Here is a 15,790-nt window from a genome sequence, read left to right as displayed (position 1 = left end):
AATCAGTTCATTAACATTGATTAATCAATAATAATAGTGATTAATTTTTTATACAGCACATATAATACAACAATCGGACAGGTCAAGCATCATTGACATCAGTTCCACGAAGATAAGAATCTTGTCTCCTGTTCACTGTATCAAGTTGGGTGCCTGGAACACAGTAGAAACTCAACAAATATTTGTTTAAAAATGGATCCAGTTATGTTAAGCTGCCATAGAAAGTTCGCTTAGGGGCCAGAGGCCCACACCACAGCACACCCTGGCCTGGGCTCTTCAGTCACTACCTCCTCTCTCTTCGCCACCATCAGTGTCTCTGTGCCCCAGGCCTTCTTCACAGACAGCAGTGTGGTCTCTGAAGGAGCCATCCCTATGCTGCTCCTCAGCACGGAGACACCTGGGGTCTTTCCTGCTCTGAAGACAGCAGCACAGGCCCCACTCTGCAGCTGCAGGGCGCCCAGGTGTAGACGCCCACCAGTGCTGTGAGCAGCACAGCACACAGGACCACTGTGATATACAGGAGGCGCTTCCGCCCCTCTGGCCTGCTGAGGTCCTGACCCATCACAAAGACCACACACCTCCCCTGGTGTGGGGGCTGACCCCTGGGCTGAGGAATGCCTCACATTTTTTTAAAGATTTAATTATTTATGCATACAAGTACTGTGGTACAGGCCAGAGGTATGGAGGGGTAAGAAGATTCACCAGAGACAGAGTGGGGAACGGAACAGGCAGCCTGACTGAAATATTCTGTTGAGGGGAGCAGCAGGTGAGTCAGGAGAGGTCTGCTGCTCCATGTGGGTAGCTCCCTGGCTGGGGATCGAACTTGTGCTGCAGTAGCTGCAAACAGCTTCATAGGTTGTGTCTTAACCCCTTGCACCACCAGGGAGGGCCCATGCCTCATATTTTGTGCTGGGGAGCAAGTCATTCACAGCATATGCATTGATCCCAGGGCCAGTGTGAACTACCTCCTACCTTAGGGCTCCATCCGATGCAATATAGAGGGTGAACCACTTCTGCTTAGGGGTGTCGATTCCTGCAAACCACTCCAGCAGGCCCCCATACACTCTCTTCTTAATGACTCGCAGGTCAAGGAAGGCATTAGCCTTTGAGGGGAGGAACGAGAATGGGATCCAGGCTGGACATAGAGGGAGATGACAAGGGTGCTCCTGCCAATGAATTTGGAAGCCCCACAGGTGTAATTGCCTCTGCCTACCAGGTGGAGAGCAGGTATGACCAGCTCTGACAAAGCAGCATCTCCCACAGGAGACAAGGTCGACACTAGGTGGAGAGAGCAAAACAACTCAGATACTTCTCTGACAGAGTTGAAGTTTGTCCAGCAATGTCTGTTCTTTATTAAAAGGTGATGTGGCCATTTATTAAGCAGATAGTTGGTTCCAGGTGTTTGTCTTCCAGCAACCTTATAAGGTAGGTACCCAATTTTATATTTAAGAAGGAGATTGGAGCAATTAAGCAACTTTCTTATAGTGAGAGTTCTTCAGAGGCAGCAACTGATCTAAAACCCTGTTCTTCTGTCTATAAAAACCACACTCTTTCAACTTTACCAGCTGCTCTCACTAAATTGCCTTCACTAGCAGCTCTTTCCAAATTACTTTGCTGAACCTAACAGCATGGATTTTGGGAGAGCTCTCAAAACTGTGTGACTGTGCAATATTGTGAGGCTCAGGAAGTGCTCACTTACTCTCCAGATGTGGAGTGGCTCAGAGCCTGGAGCCAAATGCCTGGGTCCTATCGCTTACTAGGTATATGGTTCTGGACACAATTCTTAAATTATCTTGGCTTCAACTTCCTCATCAATAAAACGTGATAACTGTTATTCCATAAGTAAGTACTTACTAAGTGTTATCTGTTTTTATTATTGATAGAATAGACTTAACAGAATGCCAAAGACAATGATTATAGAGCGACACAGGATGTATTTCACTGTTTTCAAAGAGGCTACAATAATTCTATATTTTTCCCTCACTGGTATTTAACTGCAAGTCAGTAAGATGAAAATGATAGGAAAATGTCAACGTTTCAGTCAATAAGTTTTTTCTTTAATCATGCAGAGATTTGTCTCCAGGTATAACAGATTCCTGGGTGACTATCTCATTCCCCTAACTTTGCTCAACTATTCCTACTTGCTTGTTAGACAGCATGGGGAAAGATGCAGAAATTCAAAAAGGCTTTTCCAGCTTCAATCCTTTAGGGAAACCATCCCTGGCCATGTCCCAACATGCAGGGTGGTATTAAAGGTGATTCCAGCTGAGGTATGAAAGCAGAGCCCAAAGCTTCAGGAAGTGAGAGGCAGGTTTCAATCCAAATTATGGGGCCCATGGAGGTCAAATCCAGACTTTGGGCCCCTATATTATAACTTCAAGTCAGTAAGAGCTGATCAGCATAGAAGTGAGAAGTGTAAAATTCAGTCAATATCTAGGACTTCCCAACCTTGCTTCATGGTAAGAATTAGCTGAAGGATAGGGTAGCACTTATTAAAAACACATAATATCAGGTCCTATCCTGGACTCAGAGTTCCAAATCTCTAGGACAGGATCCTGGAAATCTTATTCCAAACAGGCACCCACATAAGCCTTGTCAGGCAAGGTTAGGAAATAAGGCATAGGTAATCTCTAGTCAGAAATCCTATGAATTTAAAATATACAATATGGTGTTTTTGCATCTAAAAGGGCTCTTAAAGAATATATTTGTTCAATAAAATCCTAAAATATTTATGCAATATCAGTCATCCTAATACATATACTTACATATCCTGTAGAGATCGATAAGGAAGCATTTAAAATATGCCTATAGTGGCAACAACCTACAAGTTATAGTCAGATGCATCCTCTAGGTGATGGGCAGAATATATCCAAGAATGGAAATTCCAACTTCATGTATATTGGTGTCCTTATGATTCTGATCCTGGGTGTCAGTGGCCCAAAGAATGCATTTCTGTAGTGAATCTCCTTTGGATGGTACTGTAGATACCAGCACTGAATAAAGACTCTCAGCCTGACTAGAAAGTTGTCAAAGAGAATTTATCACTAACCTCTAGAAGCTATTAAGTTCTTTGGGCTTCAGTTTTCTTGTCTGTAAAACCAAGTAGTCCAGCCTCTGCAGTGGGGTATTGGAAATATCAAGTGAGAGAAAAATGGGAAAATAGACTATAAAGTCTTTGGTAAATGTGAGTGGGAGCACAGTACCATTAGAAATCACTGTGCCATATTGGTTGTTATCTAGTAAATTTTCAACACAACAGGGAATCTTTTTAGGTGATACTAACAATGTAGTTTCCTTGGCTCACTTGCAGTCCCAAACATTCTTCCTTAGTTACCCAGAGGCCTTGGCACCACACACTCCAGATGCTCCCCTCTCTAGAGCTCAGTCCTAAAGAGAAGATAGAACTTTGGTCCTTTTTCTGGGAAGGATGTACTTCTCCCGGGCACCAAGATATCTCAGAAGTTTCCCAGCTCTAAGCAAACTGAACAGGAACTCTTTGAAGTGACTAATTGAGTGATCAAGAAGATTCTCAGATACCCTCAGAATGAGAGTATAGGAATTAAACATGCTGGGGCCTCCTTGGTGGTGCAAGGGGTTCAGCGTCAGCACTATGAAGCAATCTGCAGCTACTGCAGCATGAGTTCGATCCCTGGCCTGGTAGTTGACCCACATGGTGCAATAGACCTCTCCTGTCTCACCCACTGCTCCTTAGCAGTGTATTTCAGTCAACCCAGCTGTTCTGCTCCCCACTCTGTCTCTGGTGAATCACCCACACACCTCCGGTCTACACCCCAGCTCTTGTATGTATAAATGAAGATTTAAAAAAAAAAAAAAAAAAAGAATTACACATGCTGCTCCATGGGGACAGGGGTGGGCAGTGTATCAGATAGCACTGGGTATACTGTGCCACCCTCCAGAAGTCTCTCAGGTTCCTCCAGCCTGGCATTCTGAAAATAAATGAGCAGTGGTACAGGACATCATTCAAACCTCTAGAATTTATTGAAAATAAAGCAATTATCTCTAGGAAGAATGGCACCCAGAGAATAAATGTTAGAATATGTGAATGTACACAGTGAGGTCATGGGGTGTGTGTGTGTGTGTGAGTGTGTGTGTGTACACAAACATTACTAATGCATAGAGAGATTTTGTAAGTGCCCATGGGTCAGCAAAAATTCAATCAGAATGTAATATGAGAAAGTAGTAAGGACTATGGGCTCTGGAGCCAATTGCCTTAACCGAAATTCCAGAGCTATTATTTCTTAGCTCAGTAATTGCAGACAATATAGTAGATCAGCACATTTCTCAACAAAAATATTTCCTACTTCTATCACCTCCATAGCAGAACTCTCCTTGCCCTGTTAAAGTTGGGTTTGGCTGTGGAATTTGCTTTGGCAGATAGAAGCTGTGCAGAAATGGCAGTTCTAAGCCAAGAGCTTAAGAACTATCACATAGTTTTGTTTATTCTTCTATATCATCTGACCTCTCTTCGAGAGAAGCCTGATCCAGGCCCCAAATGGGACACATGGAGCAGAGCCACCCCAGTCAACCACACATCTATAGATTGTGTGAAATCAAGTGCCTGTTGCTGCCTATTATGGAGATTTTGCTTTTATTTCATTGTTATCAGCAGAAACTAAAACAAGCAAGTTACTTAAAACCCTTGTTTCCACTCCAGGAAATGAAAGAGAACATTGGTGCCTGGTGCAAAGGGTTGTTATAAGAATTAAATGAGTTAATGCATATAAAGTACTTAGAATACTTTCTGTCAAACAACAAGGGTGTAGTAAGTGTTAGCTGTTGTTGTGTGTAAGTGTTTGAGTAGGCAGGTACCAAGGGGGTAAGAGTGGGTGAGCATGGACTCAGGTATCAGAGCTGTGCATCAAGTAGAAGAGGCAGAGTGCACGGGAACAGGTGTGTGGGCATGTGTGTGCACAGGAGGAACACACCCCTTAGCAGAAGTACTCATTCATTTGTCTGCCACCCCTGACCCCAAAGCCTGAGAGTCCAGGCTGGATTGAGCCGAGAGAAGTCTGTCAGCCTCACTGAGATTGTGCCGGGACAGTTGCTCAGAGTGATCCTCACTGTGACCAAGCCTCTCCAGAGTGATGTAGGTACCTCCGAGCTCGGTGGAACCCCCTGAGCGACACTTGCGGCAGCGTCTCTGGAGAGCACCGCAGCAGACAAGCAGCGTGGGGGGCAAAGCGATGACTGCAGCCACCGTGATCACCACTATGTTGATGAGCCACTGGGTGCCCTCAGTGTCCACCACCTCATTGGTGGAGAAGATGATACACTGCTCTTTCTGGGGCACCAGGCCCTGCACACAGATGCATGCCACATACTTGGTCTTGGGGGACAGCCCATGGATGGTGACACTGGTCTTCCCAGGCTGCACCATCACCTGCCGCATGTCACGCTGCCCGTAGACTGTGTAGAGGACACTGAAGGCAGTTGTGTTTCCAGCCTGGGGTGCTTTCCACACCAAGGTGATACTCTGGTAAGTGTCTCCCACCACCTTGAGTGACCTCACCAGTCGGGCCTCCTGGGGTCTTGCCTGTGTGTCCAAGTGCTCTCCTGGGGCACCTACCTGCAAGTGCTGAAGGGTCAGCTCCTCCTTTGTATTGGACACAGGGGGCCCAGTGGCTGGGATGGTAGGCTTGGGGAAGTGGGGGACATGCCTGGCTACCAGTTTATTGTAGGCAGCAGCTTCCTTTTCCTCGCCTGTCCTTGCCCAGAGTGGCCCTGGGCTCCCACTGTGTTCTGTGGAAGCCCCGGGCTCAGTGACAACCAGAGATACACGAGTCTCAGAGGTTCCCAGGAAGTTCTTGGCCTGGCAGATGTAGTCTCCAGAGTCCAGGTGGGACACGGTACGCAGGCCCAGCAGCAACCAGCTCGTGCCATCACTGGTGACTTCCTGGTGCACTGGAGAGAAAGTGGTGCACTTGGGAGAATGATTGGACCCATCTGCCCCACCCTCCCTCCCAGGGATAAATCCACAACCTCCAGGCTGTGCACAAGACCCTGTTATCTCAAGGAAACACACCTTGTTATCCCAAGGAAACACTGGGAGTCATTCAACTTTTCTTAGGCTAATCGAGGAGATGGGAGATCACCTGGGCTAAATTTGGGGAGACCCAGGCTAAGGCAGAGTCTTTCAAATCTGAGATGTGCAAACTGTGTTCTTCAATGCCCTGGAGTTCTGCAGCACTGGCCCTGCAGGAGTGGAGGGCAGGTGTTTTGGTGGTGAAGTGGGTTAGGGTGTGCCTGGAAGTTCTCTGCCCACCCTTAGCAGAGCACATTCAAATTTCTGTTTTACCCAGTGGAACTTCTGATACAATTTGGCTTGTAAATTGATTTCAAACCCACAGTCTTTGAGCAATACTCTTGCCCACACAGCTGAGGGAGACAAAGAGAAAGCTGGGGGTGGGGGCGGCGTGCAAGGGACGTAAGGTTCTCGATCAGGTACTAAGAAATTATTCCTCCTTGATCCTCTTTCTGCATGGAGATGGGTCTAATACCTGCCACCTCCTCTCATGGTGAATCTTCTCTGCCTTACAGCATGGAGAGCCCTGCCGTGGAGTCCACCAGAGCTTCCCCGCCCAGCTCCTCCTAGCTCTAGCTGTGTGATGTAGGCCAAGCATTTAGCCCTTCAAAGCCTCAACTTATTTATATGCAAAGTAAGAATAATCAGGTTCTTTAGCATTCAGTGATATGCCTAAAATACACTTAGTACATTAAGAGTGCAACAGATGCTAACTATTGTCATAAATTACTCCTGTATTACACTAAAAGAGCATCTGTATTACACTAAAAGAGCATCTTCCACCAAACAGTCAGACTTTTGTTCCCCTCGGGGTGGGCCCCAAGTCCCTGACAAGAGTGGCTGGTACAGTGCGAGAGGACAGATTGTAAGCCATGGTCAGCACTGAAGCCATTGTTTCCAGGCACTACCACTAGGTGGAGCCTGTGCTCACCTTGGAAGCAAAAGGCCTGGCTTACACCACTAGCTCCATCTCTTTACAAACTTGCCATCCCACTGGACATGCTGACCCACCCGGAGCTCAGCACAGCAGACCTTGTAGTTCACACACCTGTGCCATTCAGTGGGTGCCCGTTGGCCCTCCTCCAGCTCATATGAGGTTCAGGGACCCCAGCGGCCCCACAACGTAGCAATACTGTGCTGCCCAAAGGGTTCCTGATGCTGGCCACCCCTGGACGGAGCTCTGGACTCTGGCATTTCCTCAGTTTCAGTTGGCTGACGGCCACTCCAGCCAGGCTGTGCGGGCTGCCACACCTCTGTCTGTCCCCTATGAAGGCCATGTTTGGGGCCCAACCTTCCAGGAAATGGACCAGGTCATAGAGTCGGCAGTCACACACCCAGGGGTTATCCTGAAGTCCTGCAGGGAGAAGATTGGAGGAAAGAGGTGAGCCGTAGATATCCTGATATTTAAATCCCCATCCCCTGCTCCCTGTCCCCAGGAGGAGAAGACAGGATCTGGGCTCGGAGTTAGCAGCTCCTTGTCCCGTTAACATGCAAGCTTAAGGCTAGTTCTTCATCTCAGGTGGTATTGTTCCTTCCATTTCAGGGTTGTACAGGTATAAAGATAACTCATAATAAGCACTGGGCAGGCCAAATAGCATGCCCACCAAATTGGCAATGACTCCTGTGACTCTTGAACTGATCCATTCAGGCTACTGGCCAGTCAGTGAGTATTTCTGCAGTAACTGCAATATGCCAAAACCCATTTTGATAAGTGCTTCAAGACCGCAACTTTTAACCCCTTCCTCCCAGCCTCAGTGGCATTTTCAGTATCACCACAGCTAGGAGCATGGCCATTCTGAGTCTGATCCCTTTGACACAGATTTAAAAGAGGGTAAAAAGGAGTGAGGGGGCCAGAAAATCAACTCTTATGTCATATTCCCAGTCCTCTTCATTTTAAAAGTGAACATATTTACAGAGCTGAAAGCAGATTCTGCACCTACGCTGTCAAAGACCACTCAACAGTTAAAAGGGAAAAGGTGTCTTCAATCCTAAGGCACAACTTCTGTTAATATGTTTGTGTTCCTGAAACACAAATGAATACACTTAACGCAGTGTCCTTTTCATCCCCCAAAAGATTGTTATTAAATTTGATATGTCTTATAATCAATGGTCAATCATCAAAGACATGTTATATAATTACATACATAGGTTTATGTATGTAAGGAATATCAAGTGTCAAAGAGAGTGAATTCAGATCTGCTTGCATATCCCTAACTCTCAAGTCTTTTTGAACTCTAGCTAAGAAGATGCCAGTTCCTTCTCTCCCTATCCTACCACACTATACACTAGTGGTGACCGCCCTCTGTCACTGGTTAAATGCATTTAATGATACATCTGCACTCCAAGATTCATCACTTCCCAGAGCTGGCTTTCACCTATGACAACAGAGTCCCCAAAGAATTAATTCAAAGGGCAAAGTTAAAAGACAGTGTAACTTTCACCCATCAGATTGCAAAAGTTAAACATTCTGACAATTTTAATTTCTCATTTCCTGAAAGATTAGATTTTCCTCATTTTTGTTGCCTGCTATTTCCACAGGACCTAGCTTTATGCTCTCACATTGGTAGACACTCAAGCTTGCAGAGGGAATAATGCATGGGTAGCCTCCCACACCACTGGTAGAGGGTGAGAATTGATCCTGTCACTTAGGGACTATCCAACTGATACTAAAAAGACTACAGCACACTCTCCATGACCTAGCAATTCCACTTTTCAGTTCCAATCCTAGAGAAACATTTGTCTGTGCACAAGGATGAACTGCCAAGATGTTCTCTGTGACATCATAGGTACCAACAAAATAATGGAAACAATCTAAAGATCCACTGAAGGGGGAATGGCTAAGTAAATTACAATGTAACTATATTGTGGAATAACGTTTAGTAGCTGAAAAACATGAAGTTGATCCATTTCATGTGTTACAAAGATCTCCAAGACATACTGCTGGGTGAACAGATGTACTGGTTGGTACATACAATGTGATGAAAGTCTATGTAAAACAGACAGCTAAAATTTCAATGTAGAAGTAGGTATATATACCTATTGTAGGGTAAGGTAAAAAATCAGGCTTTTCTGCCCTCCCGCCATCAGGATAAATGAGGGAACCCTGTGATCCTGAATGCATGCCTGATGGCGGGCACCTGAAGTGGGTACACCTGTGCTAAGACTGTGCTTTTTAAGGGTGGTGTCACGGGGACGCCAGTAGAAGCCGAAAGAGAAGCCAAAGCAGAAGCCGAAAGAGAAGCCAAAGCAGAAGCCGAAAGAGAAGCCGAGAAGCAGCAGAACGAACACCAGAGAGCCCAGATAGAGTGAAGACTTGCTGGGGGCTGGCAGGCTGGCAGGCCAGCACCCCTGCCTGCCATATGCCTGGTGAACCCCAATAAAAGACCTGCAAAAAACCACTGAGGACTCTGACTCCTCCTTTACCCGGTCTGCATGGGATCAGAAAACCTGCACTGTGCCCGTTCCTGACCTTACACCTATGTATATATGAATATGAATATCTGTAGGGTAAAGAAAATATCAGGCTTTTCTGACCTTCCACCATCAGGATAGATGATGGATCCTTGTCCTGAATGCATGCCTGATGGCGGGCACCTGGAATAGGGTGTGGGTAGAGGTAGATGGGATTCAGCTGAGCTAAGACTGTGCTTTTAAGGGCGGCGTCACGGGGACGCCAGCAGCAGCAGTAGAAGCTGAAGCCGAAGCCGAAAGAGAAGCCGAGAAGCAGCAGAACGAACTCCAGAGAGCCCAGATAGAGTGAAGACTTGCTGGGGGCTGGGAGGCCTGCCAGCCTCCCAGCCCCACACCCAGCACCCCTGCCTGCCATATGTCTGGTGAACCCCAATAAAAGACCTGCAAAAAACCCACTAAGGACTCTGACTCCTCCTTTACCCGGTCTGCATGGGATCAGAAAACCTGCACTGTGTCCAGTCCTGCCCTACAATATTGTAAAAGATAGGGAACATGTAAATAAACATAATATTGGCTGTCTTTAGGAGAGGAAGAAGGAATAGGAAATGACAAAAGGGTCGTTAGCCTTTTCCGTAACATCTGAAAAGTCCACATATATTCATGCGTAAGTTGTGTGATTAAATTTTAAATGAATTTTCCAAAATGAGTTAACCCCCACCTGTAACTCTCCAGGCCAAGGCCAGACAGTTCTGGGCAGGAAAGGTGATCTGGCTCACCTGCTAAGCCACTGGTTTATTAGAAACAGCAAAGAATTGAAGGAAGGGACTAGCTGGTGTAACCCACTCAGCTCTGCTTTGAGAAACTGAGTATCAGGAGGCTGCTTCCTGGCTGTGTGCACTGGAAGAGCTCCTGAGCCTCGTTTTCCTTACTTGACAGTTAAATTTGATTTTCAAATAAGCAAAAATTTTCCATGTGAGTAGTATCCTAACCCCTTCTTCAGGTAAGAAAATTGGTAGGGTAGATGAGGTTGGGGTGGGATTTGCTGTTCCCCATCCCAGGAAATAAGGTTTTCAAATACAATAATTTCCTCTCCCAGGCCTCAGGGCAAAAACTGCCCCAAACTGCTGAGATTGCTCTACCCTCAGTGCTGTCTCCCCAGGACATCCTGGAAGGAGGCCTCTTTTCAGATGCTACCTGTAGGGTAAGGTAAAATTTCAGGCTTTTCTGCCCTCCTGCCATTAGGATAGATGACGGAACCCTGTGGTCCCGAATGCATGCCTGATGGCGGGCACCTGTAATAGGGTGTGGGCATAGGTAGATGGGATTTACCTGGGCTAAGACTGGGCTTTTAGGGGCAGCGTCACGGGGACGCCAGCAGAAGCCAAGAACAAACAGAAGCCGAGAGAAGAGAAGCAGTAGAAGCTGAGAAGCAAATAAGCAGAACAGAAGCCTAGAGAGAGAGAGAGAGAGAGAGAGAGAGAGAGAGAGAATGCCGGAGAGCCCAGATAGAGTGAAGACTTGCTGGGGACTGGGAGGCCTGCCAGTCTCCCGGCCCCCCAGCACCCCTGCCTGCCATATGCAAGTCTAAATAAAAGACGTGCAAAAACCACTTAGGGCTCCAGGACTCCTTCTTTACCAGGGCTGCAGGGGATCAGAAAACTTGCTCCGTGGCCATTCCTGCCCCTACATTACCCCATCACCCCTTATCCCGAACCCCACTGAGTTTCCCAACCTTTTAAAGGACAGGAAAAAGCAGCAGCCAGTAGGAAAGGAGCCTTAAGCCAAACCCACCATTACTACCCCCCAGGGTAAGTTTGTTTATCTGTAAAACAAATGGCACTATAATAGCTCCATCTATTCCCCCCTCCCCCCAGATGCAGTAAAGATCAAATCCTATGAGGCAAGAAGGAGTTTAGGGAAACTTCAATGCCACACGAATGCAGATGGCCAGAAAGGACTGACCAACTAGCAAAACGTAGGGTCCATGTCCCTTCCGAGTGTGTGCACCCAGTGCTCGGAAGAGATTCTCAAGAGGGAGAGTCACTATTGAAGACATGAAAGTTGTGATCTCTGGAAGCAAACTGGGAGATGATGACTTGCAAGCTACACGTGAAGAAGGCCTGGAGAACGGAGAACTCTGGGGGCTCTGGAGCTGAAAGAGCTGGTAGATCTTTGAGTAAGGGCCATCCCCAGAAAGGGTGTGTGACGTTGGGCAAGGCTGCTCTGCAGCCGAGGCTGTCTGACGGAGCTGACTGCTAAAGGCTGCTGCCAAACACTCCAGAGGCTGAGCAGCCAGTCCCACCTTGACTGGGATCTAGGTGGCACATCACTGTGCTCACCATATTAAGCAATCCTTTTTACCCGCAGTACCAACCTGTTATGATATTATTATCATCCTTTTTTTACGAAAGGAAACCAAGGCATAGAGAAGCTAAGTAATTTGCCCAAGGACACACAGCAAATAAGAAGCAGACTTAGGATATGAACAGCAGTTTGATTTGGATCTGCCAATATGCACTTCTCACTCCATCTTCAGACACCCTAGAGGGCAAGTGTGTTTCTATTTCCCAGTCACAGACTTCAGATTCAGAGAGGTTTGGTCACTTGCTTAAGACCCCAGCGTTCACCAAGGTGCTTTCAAGTGAAGGATGCAGTTTCTTACCTAGGACCAATCTGCCTTGGCGTCCAGGAAGGAAGAGCCCAGTCTGCAGGTGAGTCCAAGTAGCAAGCAGTTCCTGCGGGAGCCTTAGCAGCTGGTTGCTGGAGAGGTCCAGGAAGGTGAGGTTCCCCAGGAAGCCCGCCGCCTCCGGAGGCACCCCAGAAAGGCGGTTGGCCTGCAGGTCCAGCAGCCGCAGCTGTGGGGCGTCCCTGAGCGCGGCCCAGGGGAAGGCGGTCAGGCGGTTCCCAGGCAGCCTCAGCTCGTGCAGGCGGCCCAGGCCTCGTAGCATGAGGGCGCTGAGCTCGCTGAGGGCGTTGTAGGGCAGCCACAGCTGCTCCAGGCGGCCCAGCAGCCTGAAGGCCTCCCCAGGCACCCTGCGGATGGCCGTCCGCTCCAGGCGCAGTCTGGAGGTGTCCAGCGGGACAGAAGCTGGGGGCAGGGTCATGTCAGGGTCGTTACACACCACAGTCCTGGTCACAGAAATGGGGGCTATTTGAGCAAGGGTCTTGTTGGATCTGGGACTCCCTCCCCCCACTTGCCTTCAAGAGTCTTCTGGCTGTGCGAATCAACACAGACCCCCAAAGCCTGGCTCCAGGCTGTGGTGAGCCCCGGAGAGAAGGCAGAAATAAATGTTTTCTTTGGGGGGGAATTCTTGCTTCCAGAGCCCTTCACGGGAGTCCCAAGAGGGCCCTTTGGTCTGGGCTACTGATCTGAAGGACCGTCAATTGTTGTATCTCATTATAGCCCACACCACCGCAGTGCACTGGGATGAGTAATATTCATAAATCCTGAGGTCATCTTCTGCATTATCACGTGCATATATGCGTTAAGAGGTTTGTTTGTTAAATTATATCTCTGCTTTTGTAACCATTTTTTCTGGTTTTATTTTTTTAAGGGGGGGGTGGAATATATATATGAAGGGCATTGGAAATACAAGCACCTTGACCTCTCCTGATTCTGAGGGCCCATATCAACATGAGGGTTGGGACTTTGCATCTCTGCAGCTGGATCCAGGCCTGCTGGTGTTGTATCTGAGTCTGTTCCCTAACCTCTGTTTTCCTCAGTTTTCCTATAACCAGAATGGAGGTTTCTATGAGGTAATGTGCATACCAGCTCCGCATACCTGTCACCTGTAGGGGCCCAATGCCATTGACCACTGTCATGAATTTCTGCATCCCAGTAGAACAGGCCAGTCCTACTAGCTCCTTCCAATGCACCTTCTGCCCAAATAGTGACTTCCTAAAACTTCTCCTATTAAGTTAGCCCTGAAGCAGAGGCTAGAGATAGCAGGAAGTAGTCTCTAGCCCCAAGGAACCCACAACTCAGTGCTGTGTTTATCAATGACAACAGCACAGTCACATCAGGTATAAAGGGAAATATCCTTAACAAGCACAAGTTATAATTCAGCTAAGGAAGAAAGAACAACTGGGACAATGATAGAGTGTGATTATACCAGTTTGGGTGTTGCAAAGAGGAGGTAGGTGGGAGTTGATGGCAGAACAGATCCTGGACGAGGAAAAAATGGCCAAGGGAGAAATCAAATTGCTAAGAAGAGCCAATTATAGTCAACAGTATGTCACTTCATGAGCAAACTAGGCATAAACTAGCAAACTAGCAAACTAGGAACACATCTGTTCAGGTGTGCAGTCTCCCCCCACCTCAGTAACCCCAATATCCACAGGTACACATGTCCTGTTCATGACACAGGAGCATGGAGCAGATCACTCAGGATGCTCAGACATAAGGGCTGGGCTCTCTGAGAGGTCCGCTTAGAGAAGGGGGCAAGGAAGTGGCTGGGGAGGGGGCTGATACATGGAAGGAGCCTCAATCTGACTGCACAGTCTGTGCCATGACCAATGGGGTCAACTTCAGCATTTCCTGGCCTCATTCTCTTCAAAGGCCACTCCATGCAGATGGACTGATGCACATCAGTTGTGGGACAGTCAGCAGGTAGAACAGATGTGAGCACGTTGGCTTCAGAGAAGGAATGGTCACTCACTGACATTAGACGCCCTGGAAACTGCCCTTGGAACGTGTTTCTCCTAAGGCTAACTGCTAGCTGGAGCCATCCCTTGCCCCCTGCCCTAAGCATCACAGGTGAGAAGCACTCTGGAAGTGGAACTCTAGCTCTGATTTCCAGGACCAGGTCTGCCATGGATGCTGTATGACCTTGAGCCCTATGCCCTCTGAGGATGGCAAGGAAGGCCTTTTGTTACCCTGGTCCTTGGTCCTGGGCTGTTTCCAGGCCTGCTTGGGCTCAGCCCTGACTTTTTAGGGGGAGAGAATATTTACCTTTGCCGATATCAGCGTCTTGGGCCAAAAATAGAGCTCTTCCTGTTCTTCAGATCATACAGGGTGACTCTATTCTCTTCCTGCCCTCATGCCCAATCAACCTGACACCCATTACCAAGATCATCAAAAGGGTCACACTGATAATGGTCAGAAATCATCGGTGGCTCCATTGCTCCCATCTAATTTGAGGGAGAAAGAAAGGATGGGATTACAGGAGGTTGGAACGATAACAGGAAAGGCCTTGAGCCAGAGGTGAAACCCTTGAGCAGGATGGGAAATACAGCGGTCATTACTGGATAAGCTGAAGAGGTTGGAGAGAAGACAGTTTAGGAGGGGAGAATGAGCTGTGTGGAGGAGCAAACATCCACCTACCATGGTGGCCTTGGCAAGGTCCCATGGAAGGGGGAGAGGGGAGGTTGCATGTGCTCTCAGGGCTCAGCTGGAAGTGGGGAAATTCGAAGAAGAGCTGAGCATGAAGGGATGCTTGCTTGCAATGGATAGGCCTTTTGGTAAGCCCAAAAAAAAAAGGGGAGGCTAAGGACCCTGGGGCCTGGGTCAGGAGAGAGAGCCTGTGGGTGTAGGTGGCCCGATCATGGGTGGGGTGGTAGGAAATACCTGGGATGTGACTGAGTATTCCTGGGAGATAAAATTAGTGAATAGAAGAGGTCCAGGAAGGAATGGACTGGGGATACAGAGAGGATGTTGGAATGACAGGAAGGAAGGAGAGGAAAAGAAAGAAATTTTAAGGAAGGATCCTTTCCACTAGGATCTTGGAGGAGGGCTCAGGAAGGATTTCCTGGAACTGGCACACTCATGCCCACTCCAGCCCCATGTGTAGAGGTACCCGGTGCCTCCCACAACCTGCTTGTTACAAGATAGCGAAGTAGAGACCGTCCAGACAAAAGCCTTAGACTTGATGTGGTAATAACCCTGCTTTCAATCCCTCCCAAACCAGCCTAGCCAATGGAGCCATGGGAGCTGGGCTATCCTTCCACACGCCTGCTGCCTTACCTGGTCTTGCTGCCATCACTCAGGACCTGAAGGCTACAGCTGCAATGAGAGGGGCAGGAGCCCTGGACCTTGGGGGGCACCCCGAGACCCAGGAGCCAGAGCATGCATACTACCACCCTCATGGCTCCCAGCTCCTCTGTGGCCCAGACAAGGCCTCTTCCTGGACTCCTCTGCCAGCCCAGCAAACCCGGCAGCTGCCCTCTGGCTCATCACTGTTCTTCCACCCCTCACCCCCTCTGTCTGCCTGAAGCCAGGGGATAAACACTAACAGGCTGGGGATTAGGGAGGGAGCCCAGGTCACTGCACTCAGCAGCTTATTGCTTTCTGGAACCACCCAGGCCTGAGGTGGGTGTTTACATCCTCTGTCACAATAG

At 48.1% G+C, this 15,790-nt stretch overlaps 1 protein-coding gene and 1 pseudogene across 1 annotated transcript; both read right to left on the bottom strand.

Moving 5' to 3' along the window:
• Positions 1-276: 276 nt before the first annotated feature.
• LOC119230282 (leucine-rich repeat, immunoglobulin-like domain and transmembrane domain-containing protein 2) lies at positions 277-2,458 on the bottom strand (annotated as a pseudogene).
• Positions 2,459-4,966: 2,508 nt separating this feature from the next.
• On the bottom strand, positions 4,967-15,538 carry LOC119230284 (leucine-rich repeat, immunoglobulin-like domain and transmembrane domain-containing protein 1). Its single transcript, XM_037491333.1, has 4 exons — positions 15,417-15,538; positions 12,117-12,583; positions 7,092-7,397; positions 4,967-5,922 (listed from the first exon to the last, which is right to left on the bottom strand). Exons 1-4 carry the CDS (start codon positions 15,536-15,538, stop codon positions 4,967-4,969), a joined length of 1,851 nt encoding a protein of 616 aa, XP_037347230.1.
• Positions 15,539-15,790: the final 252 nt, after the last annotated feature.

This window comes from Talpa occidentalis, unplaced genomic scaffold (assembly GCF_014898055.3).
Source record: "Talpa occidentalis isolate TD23 unplaced genomic scaffold, MPIMG_talOcc4v2.1 talOcc4.60, whole genome shotgun sequence".
NCBI lineage: Eukaryota > Metazoa > Chordata > Mammalia > Eulipotyphla > Talpidae > Talpa > Talpa occidentalis.
Note: the sequence above shows the minus strand (reverse complement) of the source record. Positions and strands in the feature narration are given on the sequence as shown.